Below are 17,679 nucleotides of genomic sequence, written 5' to 3'. Positions count from 1 at the left end.
ATGCCAGCGAGGGAGGCGAGGGCTGTATCTAACTGCTGAGTATCAATCGGTCAGGGCGAGAACGGGGACAGAGGACCACAGCTGAACCCTTATGTAACCCAGAAGAGAGGGAGAGGTCTTCTCCGAGACATCTGTTAGCGATTCACAACTAAATCAACGAGTCCCTGTGGGCTACAGCTAATGGCTCCAGAAAAACGACTTCTGATGACTTGAGCATTTTGAGAAAACAGTAAACTATGCAGCGATCACATGGGCAGCAGTAAGGACATGAGGTCAACAAGTGCAAACATGAGTCTATTCATTCTTTTAAGTGAAATCAAAGTAAAAATAGTGCAAGTTTTGACTGATGTCACAAATCAACAGTTAGTATCTTTTGTGCTCTCAACAAAGAAAAACATTGATTCTTTTGACAACGATACGGTATTTGATGATCTCGCAAAGTCTGCCATGATACGATTTCGATTCAATTCAATTCAGGGGCTTTCCATCAATATGAGGAAAAATCTATTCAACACAATCAGTTACATTTATATCAACTCACAAAAAGCAACTAAAATATGATTTGACAATTTTATTACTGTGCTCTGTAGGAATGAGGTGCGCTTGGACTGAAATTGCAAACTTTGCATCCATGATATTGGATCGTTGATCAGTGAATCGATATATCGATCCAGATCGATGGATTGTTACACCCCCAACTGTGACGAGCATTCGGTAACTACAGTAAAGTGGACTACTTGTCAGACTTCAGAAATAATAACATGATCAGTCAAAGTTGAATTTAGTTGGAGCAACAGCAAAGTGGGAGCTAGCATTGGAGTTTAGTACTTCATGCTGCCCTCATAGCTGCACAAGGCTAATTTAAAGTTACCATCAGGCCTCTTCAGACCACAGACACACAGCAACATGCCAGAGCTGGGTGACCCAATCACCATGTTCAAAATGGAGCAGCAGGCAGCATGAGTGGTGGCAAAAGGAGAGGTTAAAGAAGCTCTCAGCAGCAGTTGATGAAGTGAGACAAAGAGGGTCAGAAGTCTATTTAAATGTTTCCTGCCGACAGGATGTATGTTACAGTGGCATGCCATCAGCTCTATAGGCACTGTCTGTTGAACTACAGACTCCCATGTTCATGACTGACAGAAAAAGCACACACCCTTTAGGGTATATGGGCGTTCAACCTGGGATTATAATGTGTTATATTAATTATAATTGTCACAAAGGAGGCTAAATAACGCTCCAAACTTGCGCTAAATTTTTGGTGAGGAAAAACTTGCATGGCCATATTCAAAGGGGTCCCTTGACCTCTGACCTCAAGATATGTGAATGAAAATGGGTTCTATGGGTACCCACGAGTCTCCCCTTTACAGACATGCCCACTTTATGATAATCACATGCAGTTTGGGGCAAGTCATAGTCAAGTCAGCACACTGACAGCTGTTGTTGAGTTTGCCATGTCATGATGTTTGAGCATATTTTTTATGCTAAATGCAGTACCTGTGAGGGTTTCTGGACAATATGTATACTTGTTTTGTGTTGTTAATTGATTTCAAATAATAAATATATACATATATTTTTATAAAGCAGCATATTTGCGTACTTCCATGTTGATAAGAGTATAAATACTTGACAAATCTCTCTTGAAGGTATATTTGCGATTAATTGCGATTAACTATGGACAATCATGCGATAAATCACAATTAAATATTTTAACTGATTGACGACTATGGCTATATAAATGTTTCCTGCCAACACGATACTACTGGGGCATACCATCAGCTCTATAAGCACTGTTGAACCTCGGGACTCCCATGTTCATGGCTGATCTCTGTTTTTAGAGAAAGCACACTCCCTTTAGGATGGGTCAGCTTAGTCACACAAGACGGCCCCTAATACTCTCAAGCCGAATGTGTCTTTCAGGAAAACAAGAGGACCAATCAAAACAACAACACATCAAACATCCACAAAACAGTCTTCACTGTAAAAGCACAACACTAGAAACACTGATAAACTTAAATAGATATGTTTAAAGATTGGGTCCTACATTTCCTCGCATCACTGAAACACTGAAATTAAAAACTCCTTCAACTAAACTGCAAAGTTTAACTACTTGTTTGTTATCACTCGAGGGATGCGCACAAAAGCTTCGGCAGCTTTCAGATGACAACATCTCATAACTATGTGATGATACTGCGGCAGCCCGCGTCCTCCCGGCTTTCCTGTCTCGCCTCATTTGCATATGCCTTTTTCGTTATGTTTTCCTCCTTTTCAAATAGAGGCTGTTTCAAAGAGCCTGATTCAAATGTAGTGCGCAGCTGGTCCTGGCCTCTGTGACAGCCACACACAGACGAGAGAAGACACAGTACAAACCAAAAAAAAAGACTGTAAAAAGATGGAATTTCCAACTTTTGATGTTTTGCTTGACTTTTGAAATCAACATTTTCCCTCGCTGCGGGGAACAGAAGTGAGCGGGGGTACGACAACTTGTTCACACACTTAAAAAGGAAAGAGAGCATGATGTGGCAAAGCTGTAGAAGACACATAACCATAGCTCAGATTGTTATTTTGATTACTGCTGCATATCCTCATATTCCTGTACTACACTTTGACATTATGCATCAACAACGTTCTTTTCAAAATAAAAGATTTCAGTACTGTTAACATTCTACATTATCTATCATTTAAATTACGTTTAATCTAACCCTGCTTTTATAATGCCTTTCATCACGACTTACACTATAGAAATCACAAAAATGTTTTTGAGTTTGTGTTTGTTTCTAAATAAATACTGTACATGAGACACTCAAGAAAGCCCATACACACACACAGACACACACACACAGTTATTTGGGGTTTTTTCCTTCATTACCGCTCTGGTACTTACGGCATAAGACTGAGCTTCCCTCCTGACTTGACTCCTTCCCTTTTCTGTACATAGTTAGCCGGGATGGTGCCCTCTCTGCCCCCTGAGTTCCTCGCTCTGTACCAGTTGGGATCCTGAAACAGCCAAACACACGACAACACAACCTTAATACCGGTGCTAATAATTGAGGTTGTCCCTCGTGTCCCTCTCTAAAACACGAGAAAACACTGTGTGCCCCCAGGAACAGTTGCATAAGCACAGAACCAATGACCCGAGGCTACAGTCGATATTATTCAGCTTCTGAGAACAACAAGCTTTACTCTGTCTGGTGATGGTCTGTGTTCATGTGAAGAAATTTGTAAAAGGACACGTGATGCTGATTTTATTTTCCAAACAACTCATGACCTTTTTATGTTTTTTTTGTTGTTTTTTTGCAATTAAGTGCTGCAGGAATGAGTCCTAAAACCCGGAAATTAGTGTTACAAACCTACAACAACTCTACACATAGTGGACAATGGATGCCAAAATCCACTTTAACACCACTGGTTCAATTTGTGGGCATAAGTTGCTGCAGGAAGTGGTGGCTGCTGTATATGTGAAGCACCAACAGGAAACCCACTGACTGGGGCTACATCGCTATTTGATGGAATTATGTTCACTGGTTTTTTGCAAAGCGATACACTGTATCATGTAGCTCTTGTTTTGTGCCTTGTCAACATACTGTACATTTTGCTGATTGCATGGCTGCTGTGATTGTTGGCAACCTACCAGTTAATATATTAACGGTAAAAAGACATCAGCATTAGTGGGTAAGCTTTTGGTTGTCTTTTAGTATTACACATGAACTATAAACTATAAGTATTGGTTCATAACTTAACTTGATATTAAATACAGCAATCTTACCCTTAAGACAGAAGTCATGTATCAATATAGATACTGTAGCACAAATAAGCCATTACACATCGTCAGTTATTGGTGTTTAGTTTTACTAACTGAATTGTTTTACTGAAACAATTCAGTTATATGGAAGCTGTGAGGAAGCTGTCCTTTTACCCTGTATTCAATATAAGTTGGTTTCTGAGACATAAACAACTAGAATTACCGCCTCGCAGTTGTATGCCTCCACCAACCAGTCAAGTTGCAGTTTACATCCATATTTGTCCAAAATGTCCTCACTTCATTTTGCGTGAAATTGTCATAATTAGCATATGAATTCTTGAGTTATGGCCAAAAATGTATTTTGTGAGGTCACAGTGACCTTGGCCTTTGACCACCAAAATCTAATAATAATAATAATACTAATGATAAAAATAACTTTATTTATATAGCACCTTTAAAAACAAGGTCACAAACGTAACTAACATCCAACTTAAACTCTAAACAAAACAAAATCATATAAATACAAAATAATAATTTCATCCTTGAGTCCAAGTGGACATTTGTGCCAAATTTGAACAAAGTCCCGCCAGGCATTCCTGAGATATCACGTTCACCCGAATGTACGGATGGACGGACAATCTGAAAACATAATGCCTCCGGCCACGGCTACAGTATCGCCAGCGCGGAGGCATACAAATGTGGAACATGAGGTGAAAGTAGAGACAACTCTAGCTGTGTTGATGTTGAGGTGGATTGTGGTAAAGCAAGTATTGAGTATTGGAGGTGTAATGACCTTAATTCATTTAGATGAAGTGGGTTGAGAGAACAGTAATGCTTCTGTGACAGTCCTGCATCCTGCTTGGACAACATCTTTTTTTCTTCAATATTGCTATTGCAAATTTCCAGTTTTCTGTACATGATCATTTAACTGGGAAACAGAAACTGTAACATATGATTCTATAAACTTATTGTACAACCTCATGAAGAAGTACATTAAAAATCTTTTAAACAATTAACTCTTAGCTCATTCCTCGAATAATGATCATTTGGCTGGAAAAGCAGCTTTGTGCGATATCCCCCGTGCCGCCTGCCTTCTTACCCTGGTGGCTCCGATGATGGTCAGTAAATCTCCTTTACAGAAAGGCAGGTCCTGTTCGTTGGCAGTCTGGAAGTTGTACTTGGCTACACACTCTGTGCCAGTCGACCATGGTGCCTACATCACATAAGACAGAGAAGAACCAACATTAATCATTGATGTAACTCAGTTTAGTAAGAGGTAACAGTAAGTTTGATTTCACCACGTTATGACATTGTGGTTCAGTCATTAACACCACAGCCTCACACCAAGAAGGTGCTGGGTTTGAATCCTTCTTTGTGGAGTTGTTCTTCCCATGTTTGTGTGTTTTAGTCATCATCTCAAATGCAAAGCGGAGGTCTAAATGGATATTCACATGGACCTTTTGTGATTTTCACACATAGCACCACAATTTATTATTAATGGTAAAAATAAGAAGACATAATTTAACATGGCTAGAGGCACGTTCTAGTGGTAATATGCGATTATTACCGCTGTAAACTTCCGCCTGCATTTTCAAAACATTAGCGATGATATCTCAAAAATTAAATTGAGTGCACGCACTGTGGTGTGGCACAGATCCCTGGCAATAATCTCTCTCCGTGCATATGCATGCTAACAGCACCCACTTCAAAGTGAGAGATTAATATACCCCTAGGTGGTTGTGTGAATCTTGGCAAAAGGTTGAGGAGACTGTATTGCCCTACAAAGGCAGAGAGCAGGATCTACAGAGGCAGTGAAGTTGAGAGAAAAAAAAGGGGGAAAAGTTTTCAGGCTGGAAGGCAAACTGTGAAACTAACAGACAAGTTGTAAAGCCTTCATTTGATGCCTTTTTAGGCGGATTATTGTACCACCAAAAAGTCATTGCCATAGAACTTACATAATACCACTAAAAATAGTCAGACTATCAGTCAAGTAACGCAAAGTGCATTATTATCATACTGTCGGAGATGTGTCTGTGTTTTTGTTCCGGTGCTTTGCACGGAGCAGACACCCGCTCTCTCTCATCCCCGGCTCTCTGAAGCTCTGTACCCCGCTGTTGTCTGGCGAAGGCAGCAGTGTCTGCGGCACGTAGGTCTCCGGGGGACCGCCGGTACAATAACCTTTTATTTTGATGTAAATAAAATGTACCTAAATTCACGAATATGTAGGATATTACTAATGACATTCCTGTAATATTATGTTGCATTGTCTGCTGTAGTAGCCGTGTGTTTACAACGTGTTTATTTGCATATAGAGCGGGGAAGCGAGATTGGATCACAAGCGGTCACTTGAGACGCATGTGGAGACGCATTCTAACGCCAGGTGTGAACAGACGTACTTGGAGCTGTCCACTTGTGATCCGATCACTCAGGACGCATGTTTATACCAGGTCTGAACAGGGACACAGTGAACTCTCAACAGATATAAATAGGTATGTGAAATTTATAAATGAAACATATCTCACAATGCTATGCAGACATGTGGGACAACTTCTACCTTCATTAATCTCGTTGGTATATTGGTAGTTTTGTGACCTTAGGTAATTCAAAAAAATCAAAACCTGTGTGAGTCTTTTAAAAACTAAAATAATCTGTGCTCTCAGTTCCTGTTCTCTGGCTCATATTTAATGAAGTCATTATACCACATTTTTCTTGCTCAGAATTTGCTTTACTGAATATTTCTTGAAAGGCTAGCTGCGCTCATTGTCAGTCACTCTGAATACTGCAAATGTGGCAGCTACATGCCTAAAATACAAATGGAAATGACAGCTAGGATAAGGATTCTTTGTGTATTCAGTTTGCACTGTTAGATCGGTACAGCGGGTGCGATCAAAAACGCACCACAATAGAGTGAATGAGATGAAATGAGAAAGCCAGAGTACAAAGCAGCAGGTGTGAGTGAGCGGGCGAGGTCCTTCCTTGTACACGCTGCTTTATTCAAGACAACACACGGTACGGCTCACTGTGTCTGAGGCGGTCTCAGTCAATGCCGCATAATGAGTTTGGACCACTGGTGACAACTGAGGGTTATGTAGATACAGAAAAACCTTGCTTTTCCGCTGTTATTCATTTCCATGTGGTCACTTGAACCAAAGGACGTTATGAAAACTGTTTTTTTTGTTAGACTGAATGTATTGCTGGGGATATTTCCTTGAGGATCTTTAGTAATTTAAAATGTAGCCTTGTGCGATACACATAGCAACCATGGGCTGCATTTAACCTGAAGTTGCATTCACATCTTTTAGAGCCAACATAGACTTCCCCTGTGTATGCTTCCTAAAAGGAAATTATTCAATCGTTATTCAGTTTTGTTGCATATTCACGTCTTCCCCCCACTCAGTAAAATATATTGGAGGTCAACTGTATATAGTATTTCATCATTATTTGACATCCAACTTTAAGTTCACCTCCTGAGTGACCTACAAGTCAGTTTAGTTTACTGTATGTGCTTGCTCAAGGGACGCCGATAGACGCACAACACTTCATGAATCTTTGACCTTTTGTTCATGGATTGGTAAGATTATCAATAGGTGAAACTGCTGCCCTTCAAAATAGTCTGGGTTAAAAGAATTGTGTGACCTCCTGATCTACAGAAAACCCACTGTATAGATATACAAACACACCATCAATCTTAAGCCAGAATCCCACTAAATCCATAATGCATTAATGCTGCTATAAACCACAGAGTTTTTTCCGTCAGGGGGCTTGAGGCTCAAATAGGCTGAATAATCTGACAAGATTATTGATTGTGGCATTACAACGTGAATTATTAGTTACAACTAAGATTCACTATCAAAAACATAAAGAAAACGTCAGAAAGCTAGTAGGAAACAAAGCATAAGAAACATACATTCAAATGAATGTATCACAGCTGGACTCAAAATATTGAATTCTCTCATTTTATTTGATTACACTTCCATAAGATTTTAACAGATTCAAAGCATTTAGTTGGATCCCAGCCTTGATTTTTTTTTAACTCTTTTAAAACGCAGGAGATTATTGTTTGCATGATCCTGTTTAAATCAATGTAAAATAAAAACCATAATAGCTAGAGCATTCATTCTTTTTGCAGCAGAAAACTAAGGCTTCTGCCATTCGTGTCATCATGTTGTACGCTCGCGATGATGTCATTACGTAACAAAACTATCAAAATATCTTTGCACATGATCTGCTCATAAAAATGAGCATATCTCAAAAACAAAAAAAAATGTGTATAGTTCAAAATAACTTATGGAGTGTTAAGCAATATTGTATTCATGTTTCTACAGTTAGAAATGAATTGGATCAATATGTTTTGTGTTTATTTAGTAACATTTTATGATCGTTTTATTCTAATTTATGACACAATTTCAATACTTTTCTTATCAACTATTATGGTTTACTGACTGACATAACTTTGTAGCTTAGGTTGTACAGATTTTAGGGATATATGAAGCATTTGAAGATACTCCAAGAAAAGTCACAATAAGCAAAAATACCAATGTAGGCACTGGCGAACCATTTCTATTGCACAGTTCAAAGGGTTAAATTCCAAAAAGGGTGTTGTTTTTAATAATCTTTACCTGACTGTAGTGGAGCACTGTGGTGTGACAGATTAAAAACAACCCGGATCAATAAGGACATGTGACGGCAGGATGAGGAATCCTACTCTGAAGCTAGCACTTGAGAAGCATTAGTTAAACCGCTGTGACAGTCGGGTAATGTGAAACCACTAAAACTGAGCCAGCCACTGTGATGGATGTGTGCTCATCACCAGCTATGTGCATTAATACATTGCAACAGATATGGGTGTCTTTCAGCACCTCTGTGTCTTGCACGCAGTCCATTTGCGTGTGCATGCGTGCTCACGTTTGTGTATGTGCGTGCATGTTAGTTAATCTTTATTGAGTCAAGCAGTCGAAGAAGCCAACAGTAGCAGATGTTGGTTATCCTGAGCAGCTCCCGGTTTAGATGTGTGTAGTTGTCAGCGGGCAGCCTCCGGGTCTGAGAAGTGAAGTCAATGACGGAAGTGCCTTAAGCTTGCATTCTTTCTAATAGCCAGCAGGGGGCAACTCCTCTGGTTGCAAAAAGAAGTCAGATTGTATAGAAGTCTCTGAGAAAATGACCCTATTTCTCACTTATGGTCCCATTTTGTCTGGGAGTTGTCCGTGTTTTCTTCTTACAACTTTAATTCTTTCAGTGTATTTTCAGTTGTGTTTAAAAATAAGTGTTTGCCTACCTGTGCACCTGTAAAACCTGTACACTGGGTAGGTTAATGTGGAAAATAGCAATGTGTGCTTCACTTACGTGCATCCCAGACATGATGAAGGGATTTGGGCAGCAGGTGTCCTCAGGCAGGTAGCGGTCACTGTTCAGCTAGTACCATCAGAGCTGGAACCAAAAAGAAAAGCAAAGCATTAGAAAAACAACCAACAATCTGTTTATTTCAGAGGCTAAATGAAAGCTGTATTCTGAAATCGACACACTTTTGGTTCTACACTACAGGTAATGACTGATCTGTCCTGTGGTCATTATGTTAGAATCATAAGACCTCCCGCTGACAATGGTTATCACAGTCCATATTTTAATATCTTGACAAGTGTACTCACTGCTAACATGGACAGGTGCATGTTGTCCACAGAAAGCAGGTCACAGTGAAGCACAACAAAACAACCACGTCCTGCTACCCAGGCAAGCAGAACAACAACCATTTCAAATAATTAGTCATCAAAGTCCCCTTCAGTATTTCACTTCTACATATTCTACTTCTACAGTTGAAGTGGGTGGTATAACACAAAGTTGTAGAATTATGTACCATGATATGGATTTGGCTTTATCATTAGTGTAGAAAGCCTATGATAACATCACGTAAGTGACCGAAGACCATCAGTGCAACATACTGCATGGTAACTAGTGAGGGTATGCTTCCCTTTTATGCAAAGGCTGAAGACAACTACTACAGAGCCAGGACCAAAAGATGAGCAAATATGTCCATAAGTATGTGGAATAGTTAAAAATGTGCTCTGGCTCCAACATAATAAAGTCACTGTCCTTCAGTTTAGGAAAGCCAGTGGGGCAAATACATTAAACATGCCTTAACTGTGCATATGTAAATACATTGTGCAAACTGTTAGAAGAGATGTGATGCGGGAATAATGACAGAAATGGATTCATAGTATTGTATGTATTAGCAAAGTAACCCCAAACAAAATCCCACCGTTCTACTGCAGCAGTCATGATAGGTGAAGCAAATGTCACGCACACATACACACATGTATCATGAGCTACAGCAGCAAGCTTTTATGATTTTAGTTCAATAAGAATCAATGTACAGATCCCTGTCAACAAACAATTCTATAGCACATCAAATTGTGCAAAATCTCAACTCATAGGGTCTCTACACTTTTACACAGCACAGCATGCATAAAACATTGAATTTCCATATATAACACTATCCATCCTCCACATTTCTAATTTGTATTCCTTCGGCAGATAAAGTTAGCTTCTGGAAGAAGACAGCAAAAAGAAGCATCGCTAGCTGAAAGGTGGCAGTCTTCACTCTTTAATTATCTATGTTTTCTAGAAATATTCTGCAGATCGGATGCAAAATCTGAAATCTTGAAACTGGGAAATGAGTAGAAGACAGCCTTAGGTATTAGCCGCGTCTGTTGAGCATCTTGATTTTTGCAGCCAATTACTAGTCTTTTGAAGGTGACCTTGATACAGTGACAAAAAGGAGAGAGAGAGAGAGAGAGAGCTGCAGAGAGAAAGAAGGGAGAAAGAACGTGAAGACAAATTGTTAGTGTGTCTCGGGTATGCATCTAAAAGAGTCCATATCTGGTTGGGTATGTGTGCCTAGAAGAGCATGTGTGTGGCTGAAAGTGAGTGAAAGAATGTATAGGGGTGTTGGTGTGTGCCTGAGAGGGTCTACAAGTGTGTCTATATAAACCCATATCTGTGTGTGTTCTTGTGTCTTTCTACTGTGATCCTTCATTGCAAAAGACAGAAGTAAATCAGTGGAAGCATACTAAACATTACGACTGTTATAAAGATGTTACAGTAACTGAACAAGGCCTCCCGCAGCAGCTCCCATTCAAAGCATCTCACTTCCGACCAGCCAAGAGAACAGGAAGTTGGAAAGGGGAGGGAGGGAGGCGATTGAGAAGGAGGAAGTAGCTGACGCATATTTTCCAATGCTTTGTACGAGGTAGGGAGGGGCTTTAGTTGGGAGTCCAGTGTGAGCAGCATGGGAACTCTGGTCACTGCCTTCCTTTAGACCGACTACAGCCGGAGTCAGAATAGATCAATAACACAGCGAACACAGCACCACAAACAACCTGAGTATGATTCATAGCTCAATAGCTAAAAATGCGTTCTTTAACATCTCCCCTGCGTGTCTGATGTGGATTTCAATTAATATGAGCCCATTGCTTTCACTTTGATTACGTCTGTTTCAAGGAAAGTAACATTTTGTCCCCTGAGCGTGTGCCAGTTGTTTTCCACTTACAAAGTGTAATTTTAGAGCCATGAAAATGATGCATCTCCTTCAGAGGCCCTGGCTACTGGCTAGCATGCTCCCTGAGAACATCTACTGTATGGCCGAGCTTCACAGCACTGCCATATCCTGTGCTCAAACAGGAAACAGCCTAATTGCAGACCAGTGCAGATCTGTATGCAAACGGACAGAGCCAAATATATCCAAGGCTGCACCCAGAGGGCACCCGCTTCTTTCCCTTTTGTCATTCTTTACGTTTACTGCTGGAACAGAGCAGCGCGGCTCGCCAACCCACAGCCACATGAGCGAGCCAATAGAGGAGAGACAAGCGAGTGCTATTCTTATCTCTCTCCGGCGCTGAGGAATGCCTGCAAGCTATTCAAGAGCTCCAGCATCACACTGCTCACACCGCTCTTCTTAAGTTAGTCAAGTGGTACTCAGTAAAGGCTGGGAGTGAAAAGAGTTATTCAATTTTCTTTGGCAGACTGTAAAGGACAATACCACTGTGTTCACTTTGGTGCCAATATTTCGCTGAGTTTCTCACAGAGAAGAATATGGTTCCAATAGCCATTCTGAAAATAAATGCATAGTGATATCATTCATGTTTGATGCTCAGAAGGTGTGGATACTCCTGTGTAGTACAACGTCACCCTTGCTAAATATCCAAGCTATCTAAACTTTCAAAAACAATGTGCTACGTATGTATTTGGGCGTGTTGCTACAGTTACTGGTAGGTCAGGAGACAAAATACAAACCCAGGAAGTCCAGTTTGAAGGTTTATCAGACGCCAAGACGCTGCACATTGGTTTATATTCCTTTAGACAGGATTTTACATCTCTGGAAAGTAATTAATGCAGCGATGACTTGCTCCTCTGTCTTGATGCTTGCCATATAAACAATAGAATTAGCAATGGTGCAAGGTATTTTACCTGGTGTATATGTGCTCTGCATCAATTGGATTGGCTTGGATTAAATACAGAGAGTGTATATAAGAAGTAGATGTAGTCAACGTGACGTCACCCACTGCTTTGTGGACTTCCGTTTTGAAGCCTTGAGTTCGGCATTTTGCCCCATCGTCATCTTGTTTTTTTGCAACCAGAAGTGACACGAGAGGGTGGAGCTAAGTACAACTGAACGCTGAATAAGACATTTTTAGGCGACCAAAATGTTGTAATTAACTTTCATGAATTGAAAACGCACTGTGAAAAGTTGTAAGACAAAAATGCGGACAACATCCAGATCAGACAACGCTGTGGTAGCGACCTGTCAATCACAAGGTAGCCACGCTAAAAAGCATCCCCTGCTTTATGGTCTATTTGACTCTAAATGGGACCATAACTTACTAAATGAACATCATGCTGTATTGAAGAAGACTTGAAACTAGCAATTGAGACCATAAACTTTACAATGTTTACTGGGGTAATAAATCAAGTGAGAAGTAGGCTCATTTTCTCATAGACTTCCATATTTTTTTTTATTTTTTGATGCCGTGCTATTGTCAGCCTAATAATTTGCATTCCAACCATGATCGAGGACAAGCCGAGTGCTTGACACCAACACTTTCTAATGAATAGTTTATTCTCTATACGACTCTTCATATGTTAATGCCACACTTCAAAGTATACATTTAGCACCCTAGTTCACTCCAGCTACCAGATGTGTCACATACACAAGTGGAAGTCACTTCTTTCTCTCCTCCTCCTAATTTTCTCTCACTGTGCAACAGGAGCAGCTGGTGACAGTGTCATGGCAACGCACACGGTGATGTAACAGCAGCCTTTAATGTAGTACTTCCCAGAGTGCAGCGCTGCCTTTTCTTCTGCGATGCCAGATGACAGGAATATTATTACTGTTTGTCTTATGTGCCATTTTCATTATAACTTGTATTGTGTTCTACTTAAACTGTCTTTGTGCACCGTGTCTACTGCTGCAACCTTCTGCCCTGGAACCGCTTTGATGAATCTAGATGAAAGTGATAAAGTGATTGTGAGGTCCTGTTGTTCATCTACTATCTACTTTATATCATCTCGTTTCGCCGCATTAATATTTCACTGCACTGTGCCTCTAAGACAAATCCCTGCATATTCATTACACTTTTGGGAATAAAGCAATGTTTTGTTTCCTACTACACCAACATCCAGGAGCCAGGAGCTATGCTGCTCTTTTCAACACAAAGCATAACTGCACAGAGCATCCAAAAAACACCCTATGGCAAGTCTGTGTCTTTGCTCTAAGCCGTCCAGGCCTTCTTAAAGACTTCTCAAAAGGTGTCGGAAAGCAAATCATCTCGGAATAGACAACCAAAGGTGTCTCTTCCCCCTCGTTGAGACAGTGAAGAAAAGGTTACTCCTACACTCACATATTCACTTTGTTGAAAGAAGGAAAAGGATTTTAAAAAAACTGAAAGAAGGCTTCAATTATAGATAATCAAACAGTGATTTTGAAAATGACAAATGTGTTTCCTTTGAAAGGTATGCTGTAGTTTCTGTAGTTCATTTGGGTCTCTGCTATCGTTTCTTTTGCAGCATCACTCATTCTCATTACGCAATTTGCTTCTCCTCACTTTATGTAGGTGTAATTTATTACAATCATTTTACTTCATCAATTTACACCACACCCACACAAGCTGCTCCGACACTGGGTGAGAGACTGACTTGATTCGGTGACAGTACAGACGACGATGACAAAGTAATAGCGCATAACTCACAGTTGTTGGCACTGCCACGAAACTAAGCTCGTCTAGATATAATCGCTCAAATCACCATCTTACAGATGCACAAATCAGTCTCCCGATTTGTCTCTCGATGGAGTTATGAGCCTTCCATCTCCATATTTCTGCAATAGAAGCAAGCTACATTTATCTTACACGCTAATCCAGCTCTCATTAGCCGACACTCAGCCCAAGAATCCCAACGCTGTTTGTACTGGACACCCATCATGTGCAAGCAACTGTGGGAATGTTTAGCTGATTGTTGCTCCGTCAGCTTTTCCCGGATAAATAAAAGCTTGAAGAGAAATCACCAGAGAGGGCTGGTGTTTAACTGAGGCTGCTGTTGTCAGTTTCCAAAAACTACCGTGGCAAAGCCCTCGGGTTATGTAAACCAGAAGTCTGGCCCAAGCAGGCCCAAGGCCGTCCCCAGATTACAGTCCTATTAGCACAGCGTCGAGCAGAGGTTAGAAAAGTCTACTTCTACTTTGGGTGACAATTTAGCTTGGCTCAGATATATGTCTGCTTAAATCAGGATGTCATTAATTGAGCTGAGGGGAAATTCAATGTTCTGAGTCAGCGTTAAAAAGCAGCTCCAACCACACTCAACAAAGGACAGCATTATATAAATTCAGCGGTAAACAACATTCCCATCAAATTCCAAGTCTGGTTAGTCAAGCAAGGCCACATAAGAGCTCTGTGTGCTGCAAAGAGAGCAGTACTATACACAACGCTAAGTGTGTTTGCAGATGAGCACATGTGAACGTGACAAAGGCAGCATTCAACCTGACCAAAGTCACGTCAGGTCAGAGTCAGGTGTCGGGCCGTCTTGTTTTTGGTTTCTGGGACTGACTGACCACAAGATGTTAAGGCAACTTCAGGTGCAGACACAGAGCTAAACATCTGCTTCCTGTATGATCTGACTGCTTGTGCACAGCTGGGCTGACAAAAATAGGCCTGAACACCCAATTACACCTCCCTCTACAAACAATCCTCTATAAGCCTAACTAACAATAACACTTGTGTTATTGACAGATTGAAGGAAAGAGTACTACTGAAATATATGAATTATAATTGTAAAAAAAAAAAAGGCTAATGCATTTGAACATCATCCAGCTTCTGTGATGTACTGTAATAACTAAACTAGGGCTGTCAATTGATTAAAATATTGATATATTAATTGTCCATAGTTAATCACGATTAATCGCAAATTAATCACACATTTTTATCTGTTAATGTATCTTAATGGGAGATTTGTCAAGTATTTAACACTCTTATCAACATGGGAGTGGGCAAATATGCTTGCTTTATGCAAATGTATGTGTATATTTATTACTGGAAATCAATTAACAACACAAAACAATGACACATATTGTCCAGAAACCCTCACAGGTACTGCATTTAGCATAAAAAAATATGCTCAAATCATAACATGGCAAACTGCAGCCCAAAAGGCAACAACAGCTGTCAGTGTGTCAGTGTGCTGACTTGACTATGACTTGCCCCAAAACTGCATGTGATTATCATAAAGTGGGCATGTCTGTAAAGGGGAGACTCGTGGGTACCCATAGAACCCATTTTCATTCACATATCTTGAGGTCAGAGGTCAAGGTACCCCTTTGAAAATGGCCATGCCAGTTTTTCCTCGCCAAAATTTAGCTAAGTTTGGAGCGTTATTTAGCCTCCTTCCCGACAAGCTAGTATGACATGGTTGGTACAGATTGATTTCTTAAGTTTTTTAATTTCATATGATATCAGTATCCTCACTCTACTTTTAAAACTGAGCCCACTACAACCTAAAAATCAAAAGTTGCGTTAATGCTTTAAAGAAATAATGGCCTTAAAACAAATTTGTGTTAACGTGTTATTATTGTTTTAACTTTAACTTAATTATTGTATTATCAAAGTTGGTGTCAATTTTGTGTTAACAAGTTTATTTACAGTACTGTATAACCACATTTGGTATAGTACATACATTGTCTATTTTTAACCGTGACATAATCCCATCAACAATGTCTTATCTGTTAAAAAGGGATTTCAAATATAGTGCCGCTATGGCTATCGAACATTGACTCAAGCTCAGCAAAGATAGTACAGAGTTAGTATGGTAGAAAAGAAACGGGGGGTTGAATATGGAAATGTCACCTACTGGGTATGCAAATATACAGTATAAGCTCACAAAAACACTCAGTGCTGGAGGCTCTGCAGAGTGGACAGCATGGAACTGTCAACAACAAATGACTCGTGGCTGCATCACATTTGCCCATATGTAAAGTACTTGACAGCAGGCCTGTTTGTAACAGCAAATGATGAACACTTATGAGGGGAATCAGGTGGAACAGTCAGTGAACAAATATGATACTCCTGGTTGGGAAATATGCAAATACAGTTGTGTGTACAAAAGTGAGTTAATACATTTTAATGTCTGACGCCATTTTCGTTATTCAACACAATTTACTTGTATTGCTTGTCACAGTTTCACATTTACACTACAGACATTGAGCTGTAGTGGTGTCTATTTTTGACAGAACAGACACATTGTTATTTTTTAATTACAGGATAAACCCTACATTTACTTCACCACTCTGCTGTTCAAACTGGGAGCTCTGTTTCTGGCTTCCAGTAACAGAGTTGAGTTGTGTATGACAAATATGGCCCAATCAAGGGAAATGCAAAAGGTCACCTCAAGTGCAAACCAACAATAAGTGCAAGTCTAACGATAAGAAGCACACACTGAATCCACAGACAACCGTTGAAAGCTTGTGGTTAACCAGACTATGTCTTCATCAAATCACAACTTACTGCAAGAAGAGTAATTCCTCATTTTTCGTGCAAATGTCCAACAACACATCACACATGTGTACATTTCTGCTTGTTACATGCATAGTCTTTTCAAAATAAACTTCCGTCTTCACAGGAAACAACTCAACAAACTCAACAAAACTACTTAGTTAGGTTTAGGAAAAGATCAACTTGGTTAGGTTTAGGCAACAAAACTACTTTGTAAGTTTAGGAAAAGATCGACTTGGTTAGGTTTAAGCAACAAAACTACTTTATAAGTTTAGGAAAAGATCAACTTAGTTAGGTTTAGGCAACAAAACTACTTTATAAGTTTAGGAAAAGATCGACTTGGTTAAGTTTAGGCAACAAAACTACTTAGTTAGGTTTAGGCAAAAAAACTACTTAGGTTTAGGAAAATATCCACTTGGTTAGGTTTAGGCAACAAAACCACTTAGTTATGTTTATGAAAACATTGATTTGGTTAGGTTTAGGCAAAAAAAACTGCTTCATAAGTTTAGGAACAGATCTACTTAGTTAGCTTTAGGCAACAAAACTATTTAGTTAGGTTTAGGAAAAAATTGTGGTTTAGGTTAAAATAACTCCGTAAGTGACGTAACTTAAGTACGGAAGTTACATGACAAATAAATCAACGTTACCTTCTGGTTTCACTCGGGGTATAAACACAGGTCTCCTGGGTGAAAGTCCAGTGTTTTTTGACACCATTCTGACTTCCTCCCTACGCAGCATTTGCCACTCTTTATACTTCCTGGTTCACGATTACATGGATTACATATGAACTGATTTTGTGGGATATACAGTATACAATTACTTTCCGTAGATATAGCTACGAACGGTGTATGAGAACAGCCTGCAAGAAGACCAACAGGCTGACCGTTGAATAGAAGATCTAACAAGAGTGTC

At 39.9% G+C, this 17,679-nt stretch overlaps 1 protein-coding gene across 1 annotated transcript in view; it reads right to left on the bottom strand.

Moving 5' to 3' along the window:
* The window catches only part of LOC119476337 (tyrosine-protein kinase CSK), a 55,236-nt gene that overhangs the window by 16,407 nt on the left and 21,150 nt on the right, over positions 1–17,679 (bottom strand). Inside the window, exons 2-4 of the mRNA XM_037749768.1 lie at positions 9,083–9,166; positions 4,839–4,952; positions 2,882–2,994 (exon numbers count right to left, since the gene is read on the bottom strand). Coding sequence (XP_037605696.1) covers positions 2,882–2,994; positions 4,839–4,952; positions 9,083–9,097 — 242 coding nt within the window. The 5' untranslated portion in view covers positions 9,098–9,166. The remainder of the gene's footprint in view (positions 1–2,881; positions 2,995–4,838; positions 4,953–9,082; positions 9,167–17,679) is intronic.

The sequence above is a fragment of the Sebastes umbrosus genome, chromosome 2 (genome assembly GCF_015220745.1).
Source record: "Sebastes umbrosus isolate fSebUmb1 chromosome 2, fSebUmb1.pri, whole genome shotgun sequence".
Taxonomy (NCBI): Eukaryota; Metazoa; Chordata; class Actinopteri; order Perciformes; family Sebastidae; genus Sebastes; species Sebastes umbrosus.
Note: the sequence above shows the minus strand (reverse complement) of the source record. Positions and strands in the feature narration are given on the sequence as shown.